The following is a 23631-nucleotide window of genomic DNA, read 5'->3' as shown; positions in this document are numbered from 1 at the left end:
TCTGAGTTAGCCACACACACACACTCTTACAGAACAATCTAAGTGTGTTGAAAGAAATTGTTATATTTGCAGAAAAGACCGTGTACACAGACGGTATAACTCCGAGCATAAATGAAACATGTCTGAGGATACTAAAGACTAAGGAAGAATAGAAGGTAAGAAGGCATACCTAGATGAGTAATACCAGAAAAGTAAAGCACACTGCCTTTCACTGGAGAGACTTCTGAGGAGAAAACCAAAAAAAAAAAAATCTACGCAGCGGCTCAATGGTGCTCGAGGATGAACAAGAAATACACTAAAATTTACGCTTGTTTATGTGTCAGAATTTTCAGAGGTCAAAGAAATTCTGAATTTACTCTTTTACTTTGATTAAACATTGTGTATTTGCTCGAGGTTAGATAGCTGATACGATGTACAATTAAGCTGTTACATCAGCACAATGGTCCACCAAAAAGGATTTTTTAATATTAACTTTAGTCCTTAATTTTATTGTCATATTTAACGTGACTCTTTCATGTCACGAACAACAAAATTTCATTAAAGATTAATTTTCATTCAAGTTTGTATTGTACATCAAAACAGGTTCTTAAATATATTTGTACTCGGTGAACTCAGCCTTTATAGTCATTATGGGAAATGTAATAAAAATTTGCAATCTAGTTTCGAAAAGGATGGAATGAAAACCAATTATGTTACTAAAGAGATGAAACTTTTCATTTATCAGTTATTATAATAATATTTTTTGTTATTAAAAAAACACAAAGACATCGTTATACGTGTATTGAAGGGAAATTAAGTAGAAATATCGCGAGTGTGAGTGGTGAGGTTGTGACGGATCACATATTCAGCTAATTTTTGAACGTTTTTTTTTCGTTTGCGGCTTTGGAAGCCAAAGGACGTGTGATCAGTGCCACATCTGGAACCGCTGTGATGTTTGTGGAGTGACGGTCGGTAGACTTTTCACTTGTTGGGGCCAGTAAACGTGTTCATCAACACTTGATGCTTTTTGCTTTTTCCATTCTAAACTCGGCAGAGCAGTTACACAGACACTATAGTAGGAAAGTAAAACGATCTCCGCCATACTGCACGCACCATACAAACAAGAGACCCATAGGACGAGGGGGGAGAGACGGCAGTCAGGCGCCGCCATTTGTTTGCAGAAAATCTTGGAGTGGGTCTACGTCACTAGTGACACCGCTACAGCTTACCAGCCACACGATAGGACCCAGAGAGTCAGAGAGACAGAGACAGAGAGGATGAGTGATAGGAGAGCAAAGGTAAATAAGGAGATGGAGATGGAGATAGAGAGGAAATAAATGAAAGAGAAAACGAATAAAAGTAGAGAAATGAAAGAAAGTAATAAAAGTGAGAAAGAATATGTAGAAAAAGGTTAGATGATTACAGGGAATAGGAGAAAAAACAAGACAAAAAAGGGCGAAACTAGGAATTATTGCCATGACGTGTTCCTGCTGAAAAACATTCATCAGACATCTGTCCTCTTATTTTACAAAACAGTAAACACACTTGCACGCGCGCGCGCACACACACACACAGAAACACTTGAAAACAATCAAAATTTCTGGGAATAAATTGTTTTATTTGTAGAGAGTAGGAGAAAGTGAATTTCCACAGCATTTATTGTGAGAAGCACTGTTGAAACATGGCGGGAAGCTAAAACTTCTAACAGTTTTACAGAAACCAATAAACATGACAAGAAATTTCCTGTGCTTTCTAATGCAGAAAATGTTAACAATGATCTCAAAGCTGCATTTTTAGCCTAACCTCAGAAAGAAACGCAAAGCAAATCAAAGAAAGTTATAATTAACCTTTAGTCTGATCGGATCATAGCGGAGGAGAACGCACTGTAGAGACCTTCTTGTTGGCTTGCTCAAATAAATTAAATAGTCTCTCATTTGGTGCAAACAACGCATTGCAGGATGTTCTTATCGAGGTAAGGTGGACAGGGTAGACTGCCACAGATGCTAGCCACCATGTACAGCAGCCTGCCACCCTGGTCAGTGCCTGAGCCGACGCGACTTTCCATTTTGCTGTCCACACAGATGAACTCCGTTGACGCTCCGTGTCCGCGGTACCCGCTCATTAGAAAACCCGTGTACTCGGAGCTCCACCCAGACGGACACTTGTTTGTGCCGGGTACCATGATGTTGGTACTACGGTCGTCGACGAAGCACACGGCACACAGAGCATCCTGGTCTCTCTCTGGCCGGTTCGACACTTTGTATTCGGTGCCGCCCAGGTGGGAATAGTCGCTAGGTCTCTCTATGTTACTTGTCTCGGGATTGGGTGGTAGACACAGGTAGTTGGCTCCAGCTCCGGGATCGGTGTACCAACTGCCGCCCATATAGCCTTTTAGATTACAGAATATTTACACATTACTGTAACATTAACGTAGGTTTATTTACTATTGTTTGGTAGACAGCAGCTCAACAAAACTGAGATTATCATTTTACATATTCTTTGTCGTTGTATCGAGGACGTCACACTGTCACGGACCATCCGCAGACATGCGCATTCTTTCCAAAAAAACCAATATAAGATCGCTTAAGGGTGGGCGTCCCTCCTTAGAGGCACCAATAATTATTAGAACCAAACACAAGTTTACAAGTAGACAAAATATGCACAGTAATCCACAGTCAATAATAATAACACTCCATCACGTTCACACCCTCAAAGTTACCAAGTCACTGCCGGAATCCACACGGCACCAATTTAAAGTCACAATAATAACACACCATCAAAGTTTAACATGTCACTCAGCCGGAATCCACACGGCATCATATGAAGAATTACCATAATAACACACCATCAAAGTTCAACATGTTAATAACCGTTTAGTCCCTGCAGCTCTCCAGTCCCCGGTTTCTTTTAGTCCACTTAAATCCTTTCTTCTACAGTTCAATAAATGATAAAAGAGTGTTTTTACCATACCAATAAGTTACTGTCAGGCGGGGTAGAACAATATGCAGCTGGGATAAAACTAAGAGGGAAACCATCCCTCCTCCGGTGGTATTTTCAGCTGACCAGGCACCCTCCCTGGTGGTGGTCGGTACGTCCGCGTAAGGAAGCCCCCTCCTTACTCCGAGTCCACTGCTCCAGCTCGCCTACGTCGGTGTGCAGTTTCTTGGCCCCAAGACTTTGCACGGCCGGTTGCTCACACCACAGAGCTCCCACGGCGATGATAAGGAGTAAAGAACACGATGTACATCCACAGTAGTACATCGGCACTAGTACATCCCCCGTAATACAGCCACAGTATCACGTCCACAGAGATGGTACTACCACAAAGTACTTCTCCCGTAATACAGCCACAGTATCACGTCCACAGAGATGGTACTACCACAAAGTACTTCTCCCGTAATACAGCCACAGTATCACGTCCACAGAGATAGTACATCCACAAAGTAGATCCCCCGTAATACATACATATTATTACGTCCACAGAGATAGTACAACCACAAAGTACTTCTCCCGTAACACATACATATTATTACGTCCACAGAGATCGTCAAGTCGGTGAATTAAAACCACAAATCCACCAAATTATTCTCAGCCACCCCTTGACCACTCATGGTCGGGCTTAAATATAACCACCCCAGTCCCTCTAGGCCAGGTGTCAGCACTGCCCGGCCCGCACGTGGTCTTCCCTGAATTGCGTCGCAAGCATTTTCTAAAAACAAACTGTCAACACCGGATGTCAACCTTCCCCCATCCCCTCTTGCCCCCTCTACTACGCAGTTGTCCGTTACATTTCCTCCCCTCCTGAAAAAAAGAACGGAAAACTCAATTTAACAGTTTTTCTTTCTTTTACGTCTACGGGATAAATTGGTCCCCCTCCACCCGGGACAAATTTAGATATCGCCAGTATCGTCTACTACAGGAGTAGATATTTCCGCTTTACCTTTCCATCTAACCTGAGGGCATTCACGGGCAAAATGTCCAACTTTATTACAAGCAAAGCAAGTGAGGTCTCTCTTAATTCTTTGCCATACCTCGTCTCCTTGCTTTCTCGGTCCACTACTTCCATTGGGATAGGTTCTGTTAGGACTAGAATTACGAGAACTAGTCGGCCTATTAGGTAGCCTTGATTTGGGTGACTGAGGACGCCAATTCACCCCGGTGTTAACAACCCGATACGACTCGGCTCTCCTCGCCATACTTTTATTGGCATGCGCCTGCCTGTACTTCTCTGCACTTGCTATCATCTCGGCTGCGGACTTAAATTCACGTTCTTGCAGGAAGATAGCTAATTCCTTCGCTACGCTCTGGAGAATCTGTTCTCGTAACATGAGGTCCAAAAGACCATCATACGTTTTGTCTGCCTCGGCTAAAGTTATCCAACGGTTTGCTAAACCGGACAACCTAGAAAAAAATGCCGCCATTGATTCCTGCGGTTCGGGTCGGATGGATCTAAATCGTTCCCGAAATCCCTCAGCGGTACACTGATACTTTTGAAGTAATTCCCGCTTAAGTGTTCCATAATCAACTACCCCACTTGCACAAAGTGCATGATACAGGGTTAAAGCCTCACCCTGTAAAAGAGCTGACATAAGCAAAGGCCATCGCTGCTCCTCCCACCTAAGAGCAGTTGCATGCGCTTCAAACCTAAAGATGAAAGAGTCTATATCATCTTTATCCTCACGAAAGATTGGAAGTTTGGGTAGGTTACCACGCGGACCCCCCGTGGATTGAGCTACTTCCACTTCTGTCCTGCTTCCTGCTTGTAGCCTAAGTCTTTCTAACTCAAACTCCCTTTCTCTCCCTCTTTCCCTTTCTTCTCTTTCTCTTTCTTTTTCCCTTTCCTCTCTTTCTCTTTCTTTTTCCCTTTCCTCTCTTTCCTTCTGTTCCCTTTCTCTTTCTCTTTCTTTTTCCCTTTCCTCTCTTTCCTTTTGTTCCCTTTTCTCTTTACATCTATCAAAACGTTCTATACACTGTTGGACGTACTTTTCCAGGTCACTATCAGTATAGCCAAATTTCTGTCCCTGGGCTATAAAACTATCTACGTCCGGTAACTCCATGTTTTCTCAAGAAAAATTTACAGAAATGTACACTACAAAAACAATACAAAAATGGTCAAAATAATCACCAATAATAAGAATAACAAAAATAATATCTTTGCAGTTTCACAACATAAGACTTATTGCAAACAATATTGTTATCACAAAATTAATTCCCAGTTAACATTACTGTCCAAAAATAGCAACTTAAAAGAACATAATGCTAAGTCCGAATATGAACAGTAGCATTCACATCAATTTACAACTTAAACGTGTCTAATTCAAAAAGGAACGCCCACACAACAAATAACACACAATTAAAGATTCTAGGCTACAGTTACTAGAGCTGGGAAAAATAGACACATTTAACAGTAAGACCAGTCCTACTGCCCTCTCTGTCGGCAGAACTATACACGCCGGCAGACCCGTGTAATCGGAGACGGGAACAAAACAAAGCACGAGATGCTGGTAAAAACTCTTTCAACAACTGTGTAAACTCGGCCTCGCCTCGTACAGCCTCACCCTAAAGCGATCACGTCGGGGTCACCAAATGTCACGGACCATCCGCAGACATGCGCATTCTTTCCAAAAAAACCAATATAAGATCGCTTAAGGGTGGGCGTCCCTCCTTAGAGGCACCAATAATTATTAGAACCAAACACAAGTTTACAAGTAGACAAAATATGCACAGTAATCCACAGTCAATAATAATAACACTCCATCACGTTCACACCCTCAAAGTTACCAAGTCACTGCCGGAATCCACACGGCACCAATTTAAAGTCACAATAATAACACACCATCAAAGTTTAACATGTCACTCAGCCGGAATCCACACGGCATCATATGAAGAATTACCATAATAACACACCATCAAAGTTCAACATGTTAATAACCGTTTAGTCCCTGCAGCTCTCCAGTCCCCGGTTTCTTTTAGTCCACTTAAATCCTTTCTTCTACAGTTCAATAAATGATAAAAGAGTGTTTTTACCATACCAATAAGTTACTGTCAGGCGGGGTAGAACAATATGCAGCTGGGATAAAACTAAGAGGGAAACCATCCCTCCTCCGGTGGTATTTTCAGCTGACCAGGCACCCTCCCTGGTGGTGGTCGGTACGTCCGCGTAAGGAAGCCCCCTCCTTACTCCGAGTCCACTGCTCCAGCTCGCCTACGTCGGTGTGCAGTTTCTTGGCCCCCAAGACTTTGCACGGCCGGTTGCTCACACCACAGAGCTCCCACGGCGATGATAAGGAGTAAAGAACACGATGTACATCCACAGTAGTACATCGGCACTAGTACATCCCCCGTAATACAGCCACAGTATCACGTCCACAGAGATGGTACTACCACAAAGTACTTCTCCCGTAATACAGCCACAGTATCACGTCCACAGAGATGGTACTACCACAAAGTACTTCTCCCGTAATACAGCCACAGTATCACGTCCACAGAGATAGTACATCCACAAAGTAGATCCCCCGTAATACATACATATTATTACGTCCACAGAGATAGTACAACCACAAAGTACTTCTCCCGTAACACATACATATTATTACGTCCACAGAGATCGTCAAGTCGGTGAATTAAAACCACAAATCCACCAAATTATTCTCAGCCACCCCTTGACCACTCATGGTCGGGCTTAAATATAACCACCCCAGTCCCTCTAGGCCAGGTGTCAGCACTGCCCGGCCCGCACGTGGTCTTCCCTGAATTGCGTCGCAAGCATTTTCTAAAAACAAACTGTCAACACCGGATGTCAACCTTCCCCCATCCCCTCTTGCCCCCTCTACTACGCAGTTGTCCGTTACACACACGTTGGGAAGCTACAGAAGCCAAATTCCTAATATTTACAAACATTTATCATTTGTCACAGCTCACAATGCAGCACACTCACAAGGGTATGTTAATGGCGATTCATAGATTATATAACACTCATTATCTTTGTCCAGTTTATATACAGTCTAATGTATTGTGGGAAGGGGGGATGATTGCACTTTTACAACTAGACTACACAAAACACGTCAGAAATAATAAATGTTCATGTTAAGATGTATAACTATACAGTGGTTTACATTGAAAAAACTAACAACAAAATTAAAAGCATTAAGCTTAACTGATATTATTAAAATATTTTACAAACATATTAAGTTATATTTAACATTTGTTTTTAGATTTCTTTAGACATTATTTCAGAACCTACACAACTTTTAAGTTTTAAGACGACAGGGTTTTCACGAAACAAAAATAAAAACAATGATCAAACGACACACAAGTAACTGACAATGGAAATCTCCAATCTATCTACCTACTTCGTAAACATGTCAATGATGTCCAGTATAGTTGAAATATTCCATTTAATTCGTGTAAAAATGTAAAATAAAAGTATGCAATGTGTTAAACAAATAGAAGGATAATTATCAATATAACAACGTCTTTGTACTTTTGTGTTCCATGAAACATAATCGACAGAAAACTTTTATATAAACATCTTGTCACACTATTATGACTTCAGAGTGTATAAAAAAGTCATTTTAGTGTAATTTCAGTATTGTTAATAAGCAGTATAAGTAAGAAACTTTTTCTGTTTGAATCAGTGCAGTGTTTCTTTACCTGAATACACAGTCGCTGCTGTATAACCACACCCACTGTTTCCCCAACGTGTGTAAACGGTACCTGGAACAAAAAGTGTTTAAGTGGAAGCAGCGGGATTTTCTTCTCTACCTGTTGGTTAGTGGAATCGTTAAATGCGATATTAACACATGCAACACCCACATTGTATTAGTAAGTATAATGTCTCTACAGGTACAATGTAACTGAGTGATATCAAGACACAGTATGTGGAAGGAATGAAATAAGGCGTCTCTTATTTTTATCCTTTGTCGGAGCACTTAGTGACTGAGAGTCCAATTCACACAACCAACTTGGATTTGCTGTTTTTATCGTCGTGCTACGTGCGTGAATTTAAAAACATCATTGTACAATGTTCTCAACCACCGGGAACACGACCACCGAAGAAAGTTCACCACATGCAGCCAATGGATAATGATCCCCCTTTCTTGTAAATAATTTTATAAACTGCTAGGTAATGTTCGTAACCACTTAATGATTGAACAATTGCAGGCATTGACAGGCATAAAATCTGCAGCCCTTATCACCTTCAGTGCTAAAAATAAGACAGAAAAAAGAACTAGTAATTCTTTTAACTTCGTTGGTTACTGTAAAAACCAACGAGATTTTTAACAAGAATTAACAATAATGAAGATAATTAACTCTTAAAGACATCTGGCAAAACGTTGCTTCTCCACTAAAGTATTCAAAACTCGTACGTGGTCTAACAGTGGTCTAACCACTTGTCTATCTGCGTGTACCTGGATACAATTTCTACTTACCTTTCGCAGTCAAAGCTGGCAGAAGCGAGGCGAACACAAGGATGCTGAGGACAAGTGTCATGGCTGCCGTCAGGTTCTGAGTCAGTCGATGACGATACAGATACAGACGTGGACCTGCTGGTACTTATATAGTCAACTGTCTAAAGACAGAGCATGATGAAAATCACATCTGTTGTTTAGCATCCGAGGTAATAAATATTTTCCCATGAAAGTGAACAATTGTGATAGCAGTAAACTTGCCATTTTATATCATTAATCAATTCTTTTGTCCTTTTATAGTGTGTGACAGATGTCAGTAGGAGTGGTCAGTAAAATGAAATTTCCGGCGGTGTATTCCTCAATTCCTTTACTAAATCCTTTAATAAAGCCTGATGAGGACGAGAATTAAGAGACAATGAGTTGAACAATGTTTTTGGCTTCGACCACAAGACTATTAAACAGATCACCCTTATGGTTATGCAACAAGTTTGTGGTCACGGATCTAATACCTTAAAACAAAACACGAAAGCATAAAACGAAAAAGAGAAAGAAGTAAAACTAAGGTAGGAAATCACTGTGTACCAAGAGTGACATTTTAAACAGTGTGCAAAAAAAGGTCCGAATAGATAAAATTGATTTTCGTGAATGTTATCAGCATCCTTTGTGACCTTTATTTTATTCATCTGTCTGAGAAAGCCAACAAGAAGGTCTCTACAATACCTTCTCCTTCGATGTGATCCGATCCGATCAATGATTATTTATAACTTTGCGTTTATTTGCCTTTACTTTTCTTTCTTGGGCCATGTAAAACTACAGCTGTGAGAAGATAGTTTATTAAGTTTTTATGCATTTTAAAGAACAGGAAAGGTCTTGTTTGTTGTTTTCTGTAAAACTATTGGAAGTTTTATCATTCTGCCACGTTTCAAGATGGGCTTCTCACAGTAAAAGGCTGTGGAAATTCACTTTCTCCCACTTTCTACAAATGAAACCATTTATTCCCAGACATGTTGATTGTGTGTGTTTGTACTGTTTCGGAACATAAGAGGACAGATGTCTGATAACATGTTTTTCGGCAAGATTACATCATGCCAATAAGCACTTTCTTCTCCAATTTTTGTTTGTTTATTTGTTTGGTTGTTGTTGTTTTTTTTTTTTTTTGTTTCTTTTGTCGTATTTCTTTTATTCTGTATCGCCTACTACTTATAATCATCTAACCTCATTTTCTATATACATGTACTCTTTCTCTTTTTTATTAATTTTTTTTCTCTCCTTTTATTCGTTCTCTCTTTCATCCATTTCCTATGTCCCTCTCCCTTATTACCTTTGATCTCCTTTTACTCACTCTGTCTGTCTCTTTCTCTGTCTCTCTCTCTCTCAGCCATGTGGTGTAGCAGGTAAGCTGTAGCGGTGTCACTAGTGACGTAGACCCGCTCCAAGATTTTCTGCAAACAAATGGCGGCGCCTGACTGCCATCTGTCCTCCCCTCGTCCTGTGGGTCTCCTTGTTTGTGTGGTGCGTGCAGTATGGCGACGATCGTTTTTACTTTCATGCTATAGTGTCTGTGTAATTGCTCTGCCGAGTTTACAATGGAAGGAAAGCGAGACATAAAGTGCTGCTGAATACGTTTACTGGCCCCAGAAAGTTAACAGTTTACTGGCTGGTGCCAGGTGGCGCACTGATCACACGTCCTTCGGCTTCCTAAACAGAAAACAAGAAACGACTGAAAAACTTAGTTTAATGTTTGCGCAGTCACAACCTCTCCACTCAGCCTTCAGATTTTTCTACGCGTTCTTTCTTTAACCACACAACAAACGATCGCGTTAATGGTGGTGAGCTGTTCTACTGTTACTTAAAGGGATACTCAAGGCTTGTGATAAGGCTCTGGCAACGGTCAAACGTTTCAAAACTATATTTTGTTACAATAACAGAGCTCTAGAGCAATACAGAAGAAATAAAGGATTCGTTTCTCACTTAATTTCCACTTATTAGCACTATTTCGGTTGCCGATGTTCATAAAAATTGAAAAAATCCAGTGAAATCGACCTTTCTGTCCTTCCGCCGAGTAACCACGATAGCTTCCCGAGATGGTCAAGCAGACGAGTCTTCTTGTGATGTCAGAGTCTTGTTTTGACGTCAGTCTCTGACAGGAAGTGTCTGTATCTGTATCATTGCGAAGATTTGACGTCATCTGTTTATTCTTTGACGCACTCTGTGTGTAAAGGCCTATTCCCAAGCTGAAATGTTTCTTGTACAAAAGACGTGGGCTAGGTAGCTTAGCGCAATGCGTCCTATTCCCACGTAGCAAATCCACGCAAGTGTCTTGCGAACTGACGTCATCCGCACAGTGCATTGTGGGAAGTTAACAATATGGCAGGCAACATCGACGACGAGATACTTTTAGACGCAACTGTGGCTACGATAGTTATATTACATGAAGCGGAGAGAGAGAAGAAGAAAGAAAAAAGATGTGGGTGAGGGAGTGGGTAGCTCGAAGGAACCGATTAGGAGCATATTTGTGTCTGCTAAAGGAAATATCTTCGGAAGATTCACGGGAGTGCAGACGGTTTTTTGCGAATGTCGTCTTCCACGTTCACTGAACGGTTGTGACGGCGCACACATTAAACTGATTTTTCTAGTCGTTTCTTTTTTTTTTCTGTTGAAGAAGACGAAGGTCGTATAATAATTATGACACCTGGTCGCAGCCGGTACCGCTGTGATCTTTGTAGTGTGACAGCAGCTAAACTTTTGACCTGTAGAGGTCAGTTACCGTGTTCAGCAGCACTTTAGTCTCCGCTGTTTGCCATTGGTCCACGTCTTGTCAACTGAGCGATCACGTGGTGTCAAGGTCCAGCCCATCAGACACGTTCCCGCGGGACGCAACCTATGACCCCGCCCCAGTCCAGTAGCACTGAGCTAAGACCTCCGTGCTCTCACGTGACATGCACATGTCGGGGTTAGGCCAAGTAAAGCGAAGGTTACCATGGAAAGACTGCTCGGTGCTATAACCAGTGTAAGGCCCACGCAGTAATCATGATACTAGTCAGACTTAGTAGTTATAAGTTCTACTTATACGCCGTAGTTTACCTTCTCAAGTGTTATTACTGAAAATAAAAATAATATTATCAACAATGCTTATTACTATGACCATTTGATAACTGGACGCTTCGACCACTGCCCTTGAGACGAGTCAGCCTCTAGTTTTTGAATGGTGGTTAGGGGCGGGGGGGTGCTATTATTAAAATAATTACTAAACAGTTCACAAACATCCTCGATAGCTATCTACGTCGTCCTCGTTGTTGTTATTATTATTATCCGAACATCTTAAAGTATGAGTTTCTTCGTTAATTTACCATAAAAAATCCTGCAATCAAATTTCACAGCACATTTCGTCGTTGACGGACAATGGGTACTTTGAGAAGATGACGTCACGAGCATTATCTTACAATTATATCGTCAGCAGCAATGTATGTTGTTTTGAAAGCCTTTGTACATACAGTGATACCTCGGTTCTGGAACATAATTCGTTCCGGGAGGACGGTCGAGAACCAAATTGTTCGAGAACCGAAGCAATGAAACCCAAAGGAAATAATGGAAACTGGATTAATTCGTTCCAAGCCCCAGAAAATGCCTATTTACTGGCCTAATTTGTATATAATATGTAGAAAAACATGAGTCTCAGCAAGAAATAAGAAATGAAAGTGTATTTATTAAAACAAACCAAAAAAAAAAAAACAAAAATGTACTGTACAGTACAGTACAGTACAGTAAATTGTGTTTCATTTACTGTACCTGTACCAAACTTTATGGCAGGAGGGAATGAATGTGAAGGGATGAGGGAAGGAGGATGGTTATTGTCACTGATGACGCAAGCAAGGCGCGCTGGGCCGAATGAACGCCATTCGGCTCAACTCGGCTCATCTCGGACGTTCGGATGTTCGAGTTCCAAATATTTGTTCGAATTCCAAGACAAAATTTTCTCGAATTTCCTGGTCGAATACCGATTTGGTCGAAAGTCAAGGCGTTCGAGAATCGAGGTATCACTGTAATAGAACATAGCAATAGAGAATAAAATAGCTGAGCTGCACCTCCATACCACGGGATCGCTCAGTTGAACAGACGTGGAGCGGGTGAGCATATGCTACAAGAAACACGTAAAATTTACGGCATCGATAAAATTTTTGTTTTTTCGATATTTTGTACCAAACGCCGTTGAACCGTTATGTCTGTCCTCTTTATTATGTCGGTCATGAAATGCTCTGTGGCTGCTTGTGTTCAATGATATCAATTATGAACTCTGCCATCATGGGGAAAAGTGGTTGGAAATAGTCCTCTCTGATAAACTATCGGCTGGTAAAGCAGTTTTTGGTGGGCCTACATATGGAACCAATAAATATCTTTCTATAACCACTACCTGCATGCAGTCAAATTATCTAGCTCGGATAGGGTAGCAGGTTGTGTAAAGGTGTTGTAAAACAAGGAGAAACCGAATTCGTGAGGCGACAGACATTTGGCGCAATGGTCGTGTTAAGTTCTCAAGAACCTAATTACAGTTAAACTGACTGTTTAAAGTTCACTCTCTCAGTAGGCTAGCGACATTTCTTGCATCCGGCCTCTTGTGTACAAGCACTTAGGCCTGTTAATTAACGGCTTCTCGACGAAGGTTTAAGAACCTAGATTGTCGTGCTGCTATCTGTTTCTTGCAGCCATACTTTGACCAGATGAAAGATTTCCTAATCTTATTAATATCATTAATATTCTCTAAGATTTTAAGAAGTTAGACGAGAACTGTATAAAATCTCTCTCGTATTTCGTGATGCTAATCTTATTAGGATCTGCTTACTCGTGTTCAGGCAAACTACAAGTAACTAGGGTCAACACCAAGCAAGTATCCTTCCTCCTTAAACATTTAAACACCATATTTATATGGTGAGACCATTCACCAACGCAAATAGCAGTATTAAACTAATTTTTATTTCTCTTGAAAACGATTTTGAATTCGTGTCTGTTTCTTTCTCTTTTGTCTCTCTAGCTGCAGGACAGAAAGAATGAGAGAGGAGAGTGAAAGAGAAAACTCGATTGACAGACTGGCGAAGCGAACGCTCGAGAGCTTAGAATAATGGCGTCTGAACAGAATGTCGACTTAAAGTCTGTGCTGGAATGCAGCATGAGGTTCCACCCAAGACAGTCTTTCACAAAACAAAATTTTTTTTCAAAAAGAGAGTTTCGTTTTCCTTTTTTCACAGCAACCACTATGTTTCATGCGCTAGAAAAGCACGTCACCCATCATTTCCTTAACTACCTAGTCGCCCGGATTTTTACACGGGAAGACCACCAAGGTGAACAAAGAACATTCATTGAAGTTCCATTTATTGCCGGGCTCTTGAAAAATTGCTGTTGAGCAAATACTATATCTAGGACATCAGAAAAGGCAAGGGTTTTTGAAATATACCAGCTGCCTGGTCCTACAACAACAAACATTTTGACTGCGGTCATTAACTGTTATAAAGAATATCTCGCAAACCTTTTTTTGAAACCACAGAGCCAATATCTGACTTCATTTAAAAAAAATCCCTCGATACATCCATCTTGGCGAAGAAGATTATCCTACAACAACAACAACAACAACAGTAATAATAATAATAACTGCAACATATGTAAAGCATATACTCACACTCCTAAGGAGATTTCTCTAAGCGCTTAAGAACAAGACCGAAACATGGACAGCATACGAGGGACAGGAAAACAAACAACACATGAACTATAAAAAAATTATCAATCGTACTAAACGAAGAATAAAAATCAAATAGAAAACACAAAAAACACAAAAAGGAACCAAATAACAAGAACTGTAGGACTGGAAGCTCTGATGCAACAAACACACAAAGGCAACTTCCTACCTGTCATTAATGAGTCGATTACTGTCAATAGAGAAGCAAGGTACAACTGTAGAGTGAGAATGTCTGGCGATCGTATGGGCAGTACTATAAATCTCGATAATTGCAGCGGGCAGTTCATTCTTCAGACCTTCCCTACATCCAACCCTTCACCTTTCTAACCCCGTGTTTTGCTTTCAGCACGAGCCTTACAAGAGTTTGAAATCAAATCTGTATCAGGACTGACTCAAGCTCACTATAAGGTCTTAGGTGATGAACGAACGGGATCCATTGCCTTATCATTGCATTATCTTTGTGTCAAGTATTTATTCCTTGTCTTTTTATTGAAATTGTTGACATATCCGTAGAAGGTAAAATTTCTTCTATGTAAATTGTAATGGTATATAATGGAGTTAAACTGAAAATTTTAAAGTTAACTGAGCTTCTGATCTGCATATTTTAGAGAAAATATTGTCAACTAATTGCTGGTGCAGCCGGATGTTTTTAGATGTGCACCCGATGTGTTTACAGGAATCACCTGTGGAGTCATTAATCATTCAAAGCTGCGTGTATTCCAATACTTTGGGAACGAAAACAACTTTCAAGGAAGCAATTTCAGGGTTGAAAGAGAGCATACATGACAAAACCAATCTGATAAAGACACTGGCATCTAATCCGTTCTGTTTAATACGTGTCCGTTAGAGCTTTTGTGTCTTTTGGGTTGATGTAGCTGACAGATGAATATGGCTGCGAATAAACTATCTTTTAAATTCGAAAACTTTTTCCTTTCTCTGAACATTTTCATTGCTTGAGATTAATGACAGTAACGGACATATACAGAGTAATTAGAAGAAATGTAACTGTTGGCAGTCAACGTGCCAGCTAGTGTTCAGCAACACATTGTGGGCGGAGCTACGGATATCAAGTAGTTTGACTTTACAATTTCAACCAATGCCACAACCAGCCCAAAGTTTATATCGAAGTGAAGGCCGAATGCATCTCACTTTCGCAAGTTTTCTCTCCATACAATTTAAATATTTATAAAGCTTATGCAGATGCCGCTGGGTTTGAAATTTAGTTCCTTGTAGTGGCTTTATAAAGATGGTCTACTCATTTGTGTTAAGAACATTTGAAGAAATGAAGCGTCTGGCATCCAGGGACACGGGTAGGATGTGGAGGCTGGTGTCTGTGCTCTGGTTTCTTGGTGGTTTCGGTGTCAATGGTAAAGGTGAGCCTATCTATGCCCTAAAATACAAAGTACGAATAAAGAAGAAAAAAAAAAAAGAAAGGAAAAGAACAAAAAAACCCCAAAGAAATTAGAAAATAATGGAAAATGGTGTCTTTAATCTAAAATGTTATTTCTCGCACCCAGAAATAAAGAAAACAAATTTGTGGCCTTATTTGTGTGCACTTATATTTTGAAACGTTTTCATTCTAGAAGTTGTTTGGAAGATCCAGGTCTACACATCAAATGTAAAAGATGCTGGCACAGATGCCAATGTCCGAATTATTCTCTACGGAAATGAGGGAACGTCCGAGCCTTTGGTGTTAGATAATAGCGAGAACAATTTTGAACAAGGCAAGCTGGACACTTTCGAGGTTTCAACGGCTGACATCGGCGAGCTGTGCCAGGTGCAAATCTACCATGACAACTCTGGCAACAAACCTGGCTGGCATCTAGATAAGGTAACTGGTATTTTCCACACGTGCTTTAGACAGTCACATACAAAACATCTCCCTAAAAGCTGAGGAATGTATTAAAAAGTTGTCAGTAGGAATATCACATACAATGTTGGGGTTAAGAATTTCTCCCATGCTAATATAAATTCATTTCCTCTGCTCAGACCTAGAAATATCCATTTTTCTGAATGTGCCACGTGTAAGCTTAATGACTTACATCAATATATTCTCACCTATCCATAAATTAACATTTACCTCACCCATTTCCATCATGAAACGTGGCTAGCCTAGCCACAGATAAAGGTGATGTTGATACATAACATTTTTGAAATAACCAAAATAATAACAAAGGAAATGAATATGAAAGTCAACTTTAATGGATGGCCACTTTGTTCCCGCAAAATTACGAAACAAGTGGTTGGAATTTATTCGGATCACCCTTCTTGAACTTTGACAAATTACGCACTGGGAAATGAATGAAAGTAAAAAATCTCACGATCGGCTTATTTTTCAAATGCAAATCCATGCATGACTAAGCCTTAAAAATTGCTTTTCTGAGTCCAAAGCTTTTTAATGAGAATATTATTTCTCAAGATAAACATTTGTGTTGTTTCTAAAAGGTAGTGATATGGTCTAAGGACAACAGCAAAAAACATTACTATTTCCTGTGCAACTGCTGGCTGGCGAGAGATGAAGGAGACGGCAGACTCGACAGAACAATTTCTGCCACAACGAGGTGCAAAGGTCCGTGTGTCATCTTCCTTAGTTCTGCTTGATAAAAACACTGTGGTGCAGATGAGCTCAAACCCTATCTCGAAATGTCCACACTGTATACACTACATAGCTAAATGTTTTCCTTCAAAAATCTGCTAGCACGAAGGTACGACGACGACGACGACGACGACGATGATGATGATGATGACGATGATATCTAACCTCCTGTACCGTTTTTTTTCCTGAGTGCAGAAGGACTGAAAGCTAAACGACGTGGAATCACGGAACAACGCAATCACGTGACTTCCAATGGAAAGGTTTGAAAAAGTCTTTTTTTGACAACTAGAATTATTATTTAGTCAGTTGCATGTGTCTAAATCAATGACTTCAGTAATTTTGTAGACACAGGCTACTCTTATAAGTTTATGCCATATAAACTGCATCGGTCTTGAGAGAAAACCAATGCTGCCATTAAGAGAGGAAATGTAAAATAACATCTTTATCTGACTGTGTGATGCCACTTGCTGCGAATTTTATGGTTTCTATATCTTATGAGACGAATAATTAAAGGGAAATGCGCCAGATGTGAGGCGATTTTCGTCTTTTCTTGAGTGACCTTTAACCCATCAGGTCAGTTTTATAAAACGTCCAACTCTCCTCGTTAGGCACCATATATATATATATAAACATAGGGAAATACATATATTCAAGTATTCAACTAGACACAGGTTAACAATCTTTATCTCCAGGACTTCATGCTAAAGTATGAAAATTATGGTCAGTCGTTTTGTGTTTCATTAGTCTTGAGAACGGCTTTTCTTGTCAGTACTGTTGTACACTCAATTCTACTTCTGGTGATAGACTCTCAGACCTGATAAATGTCCCTTCTGATAGATAAACATTTTGTAACAGCTCTGAAAGTCTCAAACCCACACATTACTAACTTATAGTACTTCTGTGCATATTATTAACCTATATTACTAAAGTGTATTTAACTAACCTATATTACTAACATAAATTACTAATCTGTATATTACTAACCTATATTAATAACGTGAATTTTGTTGCAGGAGTTTCAGTCTAGCAAAAGATCAGCGTCGGCTTTGAACAGGTAATAATGATAACTATAATGGTGATAATGATAACGATAATGGCGATGTGGTAGTCGTTGTGAGGATGATAATGATGACCATGATGATGATGATGCGATGTTTTTTTTTATATGTATTGTTGTGTTTAAGAAACCGTTATTTTTGCAGGAACAGGCTGGAGTAGATGTCCATCGCCTTCTGGGAGAACCTCGTGAATAATCTAACAGAAGAAACATCGATCAGATGTGATTATCCCAGAGCTCTGTCAACGTATTGAAGTTCAGCGGTTTCTTCAAGAAAACTGTCTTCGTGCCTGATGTCTCGACAGTCACACTATTTCTCCCTCTTTCTCTCGCTCACGGACATACACTTATTATTATTTCTTCTTGTTGAGCAGTGTTTGTTTACTCAATGTTGTAAACTGAGTTGCGAGCATCTGACTTGGATCTCGTTCCATAAATCAACACAAGCTCCCAAATAATAAAGAAGTGTAAGCCCACATACAGGTCTTTGTAATTTGTTGTAAGAAAAAACATGTGTGGGTCGCAGTGTGTTGTTTGTGACTTGTGTGTCGTCCCCAACATCGGGATTTTGCATTCTACAAACACAAATTCGCACCTATAACCAGAATTAAAATTTAGGTTTGACATTTTAGGTAATATATTAAATACATACATTATTTAGATTGATTATACGTTTAAGCTATAGAATACTAAATGAAAAGACAATACATTTCTGCAGGTAAATTCTTTAGAGTCGATATTTGGGTATTTGTACGCATGAATCTTTTAGAAAAAACTATATGTGAGATAATTTTATGTCAGGAAAATAATCTTCCGGAAACAAAGTAGTCAAGCTATTCCTCTAGTCTACGACTAGTAGTCAATAAGAGACGTAAAGTGAAAACAATTCTGTTAGTGTAGGTGACTCAGCGCCACCTATAAATCTTGTCGCCCGGTTTCTGCGAAGCATCAATCATTGTGGGGAGTTTGCTCGGGTAACAACCGAGAAAGGTATGCAATCAACAGGAATTTACGTTTATCTGTCAAATTAACTTTGCACTATATGGGAGAAGAAAAAGTGAGGTTAGAAATCGGAAAATCTGGAGAAAACCTAACAGTTTTCTTAAGATTTAAACTCGTCCCATAAATAAATCCTTCTGATAAGCTCTTTATCGGGAAAACGAAGCCGGTGTATTAACAGCTTCCGGTTTAGTCACATTCAATGTTTAGCCTCACGGAGACTAACATGTTATTTCATTTAAGATTAATTTCAGTTGAAGTTTGCATTGTACATCAGAAAACGAACTTTACAATTAGTACTCAGTCAACTCAGTCTTTATAATCTGTTAGGAACAGGGGGTTGTTGCCCCTGTCTGTTGTTAGTCAGGGATTATTGCCCTTACCAGTATGAGAGTGTGTTTGCTGCCTCGTGGTTTTGCGTCAGAACCCGACGTCATTTTATGACGCAATTTTAGAGGGACGTAGCGTGAAAATTATTTGGAAGAGAGCAGACGGCTGTGGGGAGTGAAGAGAGGAGGACTAAAAGTGTGGAGTGTCCGCTTTGGATCTTGTGTTTCGATCCCAGAGAATTTATTTGTAGTGTTCGCTTTGGATCTCGTATGTTGATCCCAGGGAATATATTCGTGGTGTTTGCTTTGGATCTTGTGTGTTGATCCCAGAGAATATATTCTTAGTCGTCGACTAGGTGTCTGCCAAGTCAGCACTTACTCCTATTAAGAACCGGAACGTGTATGTGGTTCCCCCTAAAAGTTTTGTTCGTGGATATCAGCCAAGTGTTGCCAAGACTGCACAACTTCTGGACAAGGGAAAGGGAGGAATTTACCAGGACGTTTTAATTTTGGGTTGCACAGACGATAACTTCAGGCAGTGCGGTGTGAGTAACTAAGACTTAAGAAATATTCAAAAACATACGTCAACTTTGATTTACAGGCCGCGGCGTGGAAGACCTACAGACTTTATATATAGTTCACAGTATCGTGTGTGTGTGTGTGTGTGTTTAATGTTGACTGATATAAAAGTTTCGTTGCCCACGACAAATCTATGTGATTTGTGAATGAAAGAACACGTAAGGGGACGCGTGCGTACAGTGAGTGCGAGTAGTGTGAAAGTGTGAATTGAACGCGTCCCTGACATAATCATTATGACAAATGTGATCGAAGCATGTAGTCTGGTCGAGGGCATGGAGATGAAAGCTATTGCTGTTACTAAAGAGATGACAGTTGCTTTGTACTTTTTTATTCACAAATTACTATAATAAAAGTTTTTTGTTATTTAAAAGCTACTGATAGATCGTTTGTTTTGTGTTGAAAAAAAGATCGCGTACAAATATCTCAACCTGAGTGGTGAGGCTGTGACGGCGCACACATTAAATTATTTTTTCCAGTCTTTTCTTTTATCTTTTGTTTAAGAAGCCCAAGGACGTGTGATAAGTGTGACACCTGGCACAACCATCTACCCTATACTGCACCAAAACAAACGAGGACCTATACAAGAGGGTGGAGAAGAAATGGCAGTCACGCGGCAGATTTTACGTGCAGAAAGTCTTGGGGCCTCCTAACTTAGTGAAACGTTCATGCAGGTCTTGGTGACCGTGGTGACACATCTACATCTTACTTGCTACACGAGAGCTAGAGAGAGAGGATGGGTGAGAGAAATTATGGACTGAGAGTTAGAGGAGAAAAAAAAAGAATGGAGATGAAGGGAAAGGGAAAGAGAAGAAGAGATAGAGCGAATGAATAAAGGAAAAGAAAGAAATGTATTAAAAGAGGAAGAAGACTCAAGAAAAAATGTGAGATGATGATTTAAGGGAGTAGGAGTTAAAAAGAACGAGAGAAAGAAGAAACAAAATATCTGAAGAGAGACCCTCTAATATCTGGCGGCTTTTAAAGTCGGTGATTAAATATCGTTCATCACGCGAGCTACAGACAACAGCGGTCTGTCACCAGTTTATGGCAATGATGTGTTGATGATGATAAATAAGCTTCGAACATCCGTCCTCTCTGAGTTAGCCACACACACAACCAAACAATACAAATCTGTTGAATACAATGGTTTTATTTGAAGAAAAGACGGTATACACGGACGGTATGACTCCGAGCACAATTGAAACATGGTTGCGGATAAAACCGATTTTGTATTCTTGGTCTAAACCAACTGTATTTTTAACTAACTTTGCACAAAAAAGGACAAACTTCTAGGTTAAGTTTAAAATTAATTTTTCATCTTATTAAGTCGGAGGAGAACGCTTTGCAGAGGTCTTCTTCTTTGATTGCTGGGACAGAACGATGTACTCTCACTTGGAGCAAACAACGCATTGCAGGATGTTGTTGTTGACGTAAGGAGGACAGGGTAGACTGCCATAGATGCCAGCCACAAGGTACAGCAGCCTGCCGTTCTGGTTAGCGCTTGAGTTGTTGCGGCCTTCCATGATGCTGTCCACACAGATGAACTCCGTTGACCCGGCGTGTCCGTCGTACCCACTCATGAGTAAACCCGTGTACTCGGAGGTCCACCCAGCCGGACACTTGTTGGTGCCGGGTATCATGATGTTGACTGAGCGAGTGCTGACGAAGCACACGGCACACAGCGCATCAAAGTTGTTTTCTTTCCGGTTACTCACTTCGTATTCGGTGCCGTACAGAGAGGACACGTAGGCAGGTCTTGATACGTTAGTGGGTACGGGATTGGTTGGTAGACACAGGTAGTTGCCTCCAGAGCCGGGTGCGGTGTAAACACTGCCCCCCACATAACCTTTTGGATTACAGAATATTTACACGTTACTGTGACATTGTCTCACGTGTATTTCCTATCGTCTGGTACACAGCAGTTCATCAAAACTAATGTTTGATCGATGTTTTACATACACTTTGTCACAAGTTAAAAAGCCAATAAAAGTATATGCCAAGTTTTGTAGACATAATTTGCACGCACATTTTATTTTTTATTAAGTAAGCGATAGTCAGGAACCATTCGAAATGATGCATTTTTTTCTCGAGAATTATAAAAATGTTTTGCGCTTGTCAGAGCAGTAATACATCTACAAGAGTGTGCTTATCGTGATACATCGCTTATATAACAGAAATTTTTTTCTACAGTCTACATTTTTTTCAAACTATTATGACTTCTCAATGGTACAAATTAATGTTAAAGAAACATTTTATGTGTGCATCAGTGCAACGTTTCTTTACCTGAATACACAGTCGCTGTTGTAGAACCACACCCCTTGTTTCCCCAACGTGTGTAAACTGTACCTGGAACACAAACAGTGTTTAAGTGTTAGTCACGTGATTGTCTTCTCTACCTGTTGGTTAGTGGAATCGTTAAATGCTAGCTTGCCTTTATTCTGAATACTTATCCATATCTTTTGATACACATAGGTCATAGCACCTAGTCCTGCTAGTATTTTTTTAGCAACGAGAAACGTGACTCAGCACGTGTACCTGTGTAACCTTCTACTTACCTGCCGCAGTCAAAGCTGGCAGAAGCGAGGAGCACACAAGGATGCTGAGGACAAGTGTCATGGCTGCCGTCTGGTACTGAATCAGTGGATGACGATACAGATACAGACATGGACCTGCTTGTACTTATATAGTCAACTGTCTAATGACAGAGCACAATGAAAACAACATCTGTGGTCTCGCTTCAAAGGTAATAATTATTTTCCAATGAAAGCGACAAATCAGTTTGCTGTTTCACCTCAGATCTGTCATCCGTATCATCAATAAAACGTTTTGTCCTTGAGTACTAAATGCCAACAGTACCGGATGTACCATCAGGCAAACTTGTGGTGGCGAAGTGTGAAGTCAGGGAGGAGGGTGGCGCAAAAATGGTCTGCTGCTTTTTTTAAGATGAATAATGTTAGGGAAAAATGTGAATGGAATGGAATGACCTTAGCAGGACATTTTTCGTCTGCTTGCAATTAGACATCCATGCTAGTTTCTTGTGGATTGGGAAGGGACTGGTCGGAGCGGATCTCTAGGATATATGGGACCACATGCCAGCCTCACCTCTTCTATCCTAAGTGAGAAGAACGAGGAAGATAATTACTGTGTGACAAGAGGGATATTGCAAGACAGGAGATGAACAAGTTTCATTTGGTGGGACTCATTTTCTTGAGCGTCAGTAGCATCCTCAGTGGTTTTCCATGGGGTGGAGTGGTACAAGATTGTAGCGATTAATTCATGGGTATTATTGTTATAATAACAGTTTCTCGATATTTAAAAACCCACAGGCAGATTGTTTGTTGAGTATTGAATGAAAGAACGTGTAGAAAGGTCGTGAGCCTGGGTGGTTAGGGTGGGAGGTCGCACACAAAAACTAGTAATTTTTTTAGTGATTTTTTTTCTTTTGTTGTTTTTGAAGCCGAAGTAAGTGTGATTAGTGCGACATCTGGAAGTAAGTAGGCGCTTTGCCTGGTAGTGGCCAGTAAACCGTGATCAACATTTTATGCTTCGCTGTTTTCCATTCAATAGTCAACAGAGCAAATATACAAACACATTGGGATGAAAGTACCATGACCTCGCTGTACTGCGCTCCAACAGGTACAAACGGCGCGACAAATAGAAAATATGAATGAAGCTAAAAGCAAAATAGACAGAGAGAGGAAATTTAATATCTGGCGTCTTTACACGCGGGTCATCAACTGTCGTCAAAATGAGTGTTATCGACAATAGCGTCCCAATGCCATTTGTCACATCTGTCACGTCTGTCACCAGTCTGTGGCTGTGGAGTGTTCCTGCTGCCGGTCAAAAGAGACAAAAAATAACAATACCTATTAGGCATCGAGCATCCGTTCTTCTGTCTAATTTTACGAAACAGTGAATAAACAAAATAGTCGTGCTCGCGCACACACCCGCGAACG

General features: G+C 40.3%; 2 protein-coding genes across 4 annotated transcripts; one reads left to right on the top strand and one right to left on the bottom strand.

Annotated features, from left to right (window-relative positions):
- Positions 1 to 1586: 1586 nt before the first annotated feature.
- On the bottom strand, positions 1587 to 22366 carry LOC112553827 (short-chain collagen C4-like). 3 transcript variants are annotated; one of them, XM_025221292.1, is made up of 4 exons: positions 9712 to 10342; positions 8412 to 8551; positions 7633 to 7695; positions 1587 to 2367 (listed from the first exon to the last, which is right to left on the bottom strand). In XM_025221292.1, the coding sequence occupies exons 2-4, from the start codon at positions 8470 to 8472 to the stop codon at positions 1910 to 1912; spliced, it is 582 nt and encodes a 193-aa protein (XP_025077077.1). In that variant the 5' UTR covers positions 8473 to 8551; positions 9712 to 10342; the 3' UTR covers positions 1587 to 1909. The 3 variants fall into 3 exon arrangements, with proteins under 3 accessions (XP_025077077.1, XP_025077076.1, XP_025077075.1); XM_025221291.1 differs by having other exon boundaries at positions 9733 to 10342; XM_025221290.1 differs by lacking the exons at positions 1587 to 2367; positions 7633 to 7695; positions 8412 to 8551; positions 9712 to 10342 and adding exons at positions 20815 to 21521; positions 21959 to 22021; positions 22231 to 22366.
- LOC112553825 (lipoxygenase homology domain-containing protein 1-like) lies at positions 15264 to 18247 on the top strand. The gene is made up of 6 exons (XM_025221288.1): positions 15264 to 15491; positions 15702 to 15949; positions 16564 to 16687; positions 16910 to 16974; positions 17728 to 17768; positions 17917 to 18247. The coding sequence occupies exons 1-6, from the start codon at positions 15365 to 15367 to the stop codon at positions 17930 to 17932; spliced, it is 621 nt and encodes a 206-aa protein (XP_025077073.1). The 5' UTR covers positions 15264 to 15364; the 3' UTR covers positions 17933 to 18247.
- Positions 22367 to 23631: the final 1265 nt, after the last annotated feature.

Source organism: Pomacea canaliculata, linkage group LG13 (genome assembly GCF_003073045.1).
Source record: "Pomacea canaliculata isolate SZHN2017 linkage group LG13, ASM307304v1, whole genome shotgun sequence".
Taxonomy (NCBI): Eukaryota; Metazoa; Mollusca; class Gastropoda; order Architaenioglossa; family Ampullariidae; genus Pomacea; species Pomacea canaliculata.
The sequence above is the reverse complement of the archived record's forward strand: the minus strand, read 5'-3'. Positions and strand labels throughout refer to the sequence as shown.